We start from the raw sequence: 4,687 nt of genomic DNA, 5'->3' as shown, positions 1-4,687 counted from the left end.
TCGGCCGGTGCCTACCGCTCACGGACACACCCGGACATGCCTGGCTCGGCCTGTACCTACCACACACGGACACACCCGTACATGCCTGGCTCGGCCCGTACGTACCACACACGGACACACCCGTACACCCCTGGCTCGGCCGGTGCCTACAGCTCACGGACACACCGGTACACCCCTGGCTCAGCCGGTGCCTACCGCTCACGGACACACCCGGACATGCCTGGCTTGGCCCGTACCTACTGCTGATGCCTGCAAGTCCGCACAGCTGCACAGGTTCAAGCCTCGGGCATATGCACGCACCTGCGCTGTGTGATTCTTGCACAACGGGCAGCGTTCTCTGCCGGCTCCTGGACACATCGCCACACGGGGACACAATGGATCCCAGTCCGTTTTATTACATAAATAGGTTAAAAGAGTTTCCCCCTGTAATAAAATAAACCCCAAGTCTCCTCCTCCCCCACAGGCCCTCCTTTCCCAGCTGAGCGCTGGGACACCCCTGACCTCCCCTCCGTTCCCTTAATATCTGGGCTCCGGGGTCAGAGCCCAAGCCCTGCATGGCCTTGCTCCTTGCCCGCCCATTGAGGGTGGGAAGCAAGGCTCCCTCCGGCTTATGGGCGATAGCCACTCCTGCAGCTGCAACCCCGCCCCAGCCCACCTGCAGCCGGGAGCAGTTTCTGCCCAGCCTGCTTCAGGGGCCCTGTCAGATCTCAGCCCCTGGGGAGACACAGCAAAGAAATGCAGAAAACTGTCCAGGGCTTAGCGCCCGTTGCAAGACAGGTGCCCCTGGCTGCTTCAGCCTGGGCCATCCCAGGTGGCAGGTGCAGAGTCCTGGAGTCCGGCAAAGGGCTCCCCCTGCAGGCGAGGTTGGGTGTGGAGGGGTCAAACAGGCAGCTCCCATTCCTGGGGTTGAGAGCGGGTCTCCGAGATAAGGTAGGTGGCTCTGGGCTCCAGGAATCGGGCTGTCTAGTGAACAGCTCCCACCGCAGGGGAAGGTCGGGTCTGACCAGCGAGCAGCTCCTAGCGCAGGTCAGGGGTGGAGGCGCCCAGGTAGGTGCGAAGGTCGCTGATGTTCGACGGGATGATTTTGGCAGGGATGGTCTCCCTGTTCAGCCGCTTGTACGCTGCGTAGCGGTGACACCCCCCGAAGGAATAGAAATAATCCCCCCCTTGGCTGCCTTTGATCCAGAGGATGTCTATGGGGGGCACCTTGTCCGCTTCCTCCTGGGGAGCAGAGAGAGAGCTTTAGAAACAGGGTCAAACAGCAGCAGGGAGTTAACCCCATGCAACCCATCGGCCAGGGTCTCCAACACCCAGTCGCCCCAGCTGTGAGCTTCCCCGCAGCAGTGCCTGCTCAAGATACAGGCTGACGTTACGTTCCTGGCAGTATTGGTATAACCCCGTGTTGCCAGCACAATCTCAGCATTCCCAGGATGAACGCAGGAAGAGCAGCGCAGCCACTCCACACAACCCTGGCATCGCTGGCATGGCCACCCCCTGCACAACCTGGGCTTAGCAGGTGGCCCCGTTCGCAGCATCACCAGCAAAGCACTGCCATCACCGGTACAATCCCAGCATGGCTCAGTGCCCCCATCCCAGCATCACTCAGAGCCCCCATCCCAGCATCGCCGGTACAATCCCAGCATCGCTCAGTGCCCCCATCCCAGCATCGCCGGTACAATCCCAGCATCGCTCAGTGCCCCCATCCCAGCATTGCTCAGTGCCCCCATCCCAGCATGGCTCAGTGCCCCCATCCCAGCATGGCTCAGTGCCCTCATCCCAGCATGGCTCAGTGCCCCCATCCCAGCATGGCTCAGTGCCCTCATCCCAGCATGGCTCAGTGCCCCCATCCCAGCATCGCCGGTACAATCCCAGCATCGCTCAGTGCCCCCATCCCAGCATCGCCGGTACAATCCCAGCATCGCTCAGTGCCCCCATCCCAGCATGGCTCAGTGCCTCCATCCCAGCATCGCTCAGTGCCCCCATCCCAGCATGGCTCAGTGCCCCCATCCCAGCATGGCTCAGTGCCTCCATCCCAGCATCGCCGGTACAATCCCAGCATTGCTCAGTGCCCCCATCCCAGCGTGGCTCAGTGTCCCCATCCCAGCATGGCTCAGTGCCCCCATCCCAGCATCGCTCAGTGCCCCCATCCCAGCATGGCTCAGTGTCCCCATCCCAGCATGGCTCAGTGTCCCCATCCCAGCATCGCTCAGTGTCCCCATCCCAGCATCGCTCAGTGCCCCCATCCCAGCATGGCTCAGTGCCCCCATCCCAGCATTGCCAGTACAATCCCAGCATGGCTCAGTGCCCCCATCCCAGCATGGCTCAGTGCCCCCATCCCAGCATGGCTCAGTGCCCCCATCCCAGCATTGCTCAGTGCCCCCATCCCAGCATGGCTCAGTGCCTCCATCCCAGCATTGCTCAGTGCCCCCATCCCAGCATGGCTCAGTGCCCCCATCCCAGCATGGCTCACTGCCTCCATCCCAGCATCGCTCAGTGCCCCCATCCCAGCATGGCTCAGTGCCCCCATCCCAGCATGGCCTGCGAAGTGCTGCCATCCCCAGGATGTATAACCCTGGTATTACCTGGATGGTTTTCATGAGGCTCGTCACCTTGCTCTCCTCCAGGACTGAGGGGAGGGGTCTGATGAGCACGCTCATGGGGACGTTGTGTACGGTGGGGATGTTGTCGGAGTGGATGCTTCTGTTCCCCTGGTCTTCTTCCGCTGGGCCTGTGCTAGCCATCGCTGTGGCCCAGCCCCTGCCAAGAGCCCCTCGGAGCACACGCCACTGCCCTCACCTGCAGCATCCACCGCTGCCCCAGGGCCCCGCGGAGCGCTGCCGGGGAGGCCTTACGCCGAGGCACGGATTGCACCGTTTGGAATTGCAGGGAGTGCAGAGGAATCTGTTCCCCAGCCCAGCTCCACCTCGCCTGGGTCACCGCCCCGGGTGGATTTCTCACTCTGTGCCTTCAGCCTGGCTGTGTGTGAGGTGGAGAGGCTGTTTCCGGCAGGGCGAGCGTGGCTGAGTCACAGTGAGTGTGCAGTGTGCAGTGTGCTTCGCCCTCGCCCACGGGGCAGCCGGGAAGCCAGTTCCATCATTGCTCCCCTGGAGGCGGGGCCTACCTTCCTCTGCCGACTCAGAATGAACCAGCAGAACGGAGTCCGGGCATCCCACGAGGAGTCTGGGGGCTGGGGCTGGCCGAGGGCCTGTCCGCTCAGCATGGCCCTTAAAGATCCTAGGCTGCAAGTCCCAGGAGCCCAGTGTCTTTAACCAAATCATTATCTCCTCGCCCCAGCCTGCCCTCCACCCCAGAGGTGGCTGCCTCTCAATGTCTCGGTTTGGGATTGTCCAGCCCCACATACACATAAACCTCTGCTCCCAGGGCGATCGCTGCCCTTAGCCAGAGAGCGGCTTGCAGCAGGGGCTGCGCAGCGTGTTGGGGACATGCCTGGCACGCAGCCAGCGCTACTGTAAATAAATAACCCTACAGAATGACCGTGGGCCCCAGGACTTCCTGAAAGCAGCTGGCAGTCGGGACATGCGCCTGCCATGAGAGTTCGGCAGGGTCAGCGGCCGCGGTAGTGACAGCCGGCTGGGTGGTTATAGGTAGGAGCCTGTCGGTCTACAGCCCCCACTCTCAGCTCACTGCCCTTTCGCTGTAGGGAGCTCTGGCCTGGCCCGGCTGACTCTTACCAGAACTTTTAGGATCCTGAGGTTTACTGTGGGTGGGTCGTTAGGATGAGGCCTGTAGAACTACTGTCCTGTTCGTTGTGCAGGGACCTTACAGATCCCCCGCAACTTTTGTCCTGAGCCAGAATTTTGTTCTGGGCTGAACTTTTCCTTCCCCTGCTGCATAGGCTATTTACGTTCTCCACCCCAGAGGTGGCCGCATTCCAGTGGCACTGAATGACTCTAGCATTGATGTCCTTCCAATCCCTGAGGACGGATGGTGCTGCATTAAAACAAAACAAAAAAATGTGATTGAGCAGCAAGGAATGAACGTCGCTATCCCAGTCAGGTTTCTATACCAGGGTTGGTGTAACAAGCGAGGCCACTACATTGAGATCTATCCACAGCCTGGGTCCAAATAACAGAGGTGGCCCAATTACAGCTCAGTGCTCTGTTGGGTCATCTCCCTAATCCTCCTCTTGTAAGACATCGTCCCAAACGGTGCTCAGCTGGGGCAGGCCCAGAGGGACGATGGGCCTGCCGTCCCCTCCCCCTCACACCTGAAGACAAAGTGGTGACTGGCACAAGTGAGAACAAAGCCGATGGAGGGCTGGTGTGCATGGCCGATGAACCGAGCCAGGGGCGGGTACCTAGCAAGGCGGGTGTGAGTGCAAGCAGATGAGATGTGGTTTGGTTTTGATCCTAAAGATGCACACACGTTTAGACAGCAAATTGAGCGCAGGCCTGGTGCTCCTGGCACGTCTTGGTGTCACCCGCGGGTGCACACGCAGTGGAGACACTGGGGCTCCGTGATGGCTCATTCGGCAGAGACTCCAGAGCCCACGGAAGGTACGTCTACACTGCAAAAACAAAAAGTCCCACAGCAGCAAGTCTCAGCCCGGCTCAGCTGATTCGGGCTCATGCTACAGGGCTAAAATGAGCAGTGTAGACCTTCGGGCTTGCGCTGGAGCCCGGGGTCTGAGACCCACCCCCGTCGCTGGTTTTCAGAGCCTGGGCTC

The 4,687-nt window shown here is 60.8% G+C and overlaps 1 protein-coding gene across 1 annotated transcript; it reads right to left on the bottom strand.

Annotated features, from left to right (window-relative positions):
• Positions 1-375: 375 nt before the first annotated feature.
• SRXN1 (sulfiredoxin 1) lies at positions 376-2,984 on the bottom strand. Its single transcript, XM_005304907.4, has 2 exons — positions 2,583-2,984; positions 376-1,221 (listed from the first exon to the last, which is right to left on the bottom strand). Exons 1-2 carry the CDS (start codon positions 2,739-2,741, stop codon positions 1,018-1,020), a joined length of 363 nt encoding a protein of 120 aa, XP_005304964.2. The 5' UTR covers positions 2,742-2,984; the 3' UTR covers positions 376-1,017.
• Between the last annotated feature and the right edge of the window lie 1,703 nt (positions 2,985-4,687).

The sequence above is a fragment of the Chrysemys picta genome, chromosome 13 (genome assembly GCF_011386835.1).
Source record: "Chrysemys picta bellii isolate R12L10 chromosome 13, ASM1138683v2, whole genome shotgun sequence".
Classification (NCBI taxonomy): Eukaryota; Metazoa; Chordata; order Testudines; family Emydidae; genus Chrysemys; species Chrysemys picta.
The sequence above is the reverse complement of the archived record's forward strand: the minus strand, read 5'-3'. Positions and strand labels throughout refer to the sequence as shown.

Bases quoted from the DNA above. Each gene is read 5' to 3' on its own strand.
- SRXN1 (XM_005304907.4), bottom strand. From the start codon at position 2,741: ATGGCTAGCACAGGCCCAGCGGAAGAAGACCAGGGGAACAGAAGCATC. The intron at 1,222-2,582 runs GTAATACCAGGG...TCTGCTCCCCAG, and splicing joins GCCTCATGAAAACCATCCAG to GAGGAAGCGGACAAGGTGCC.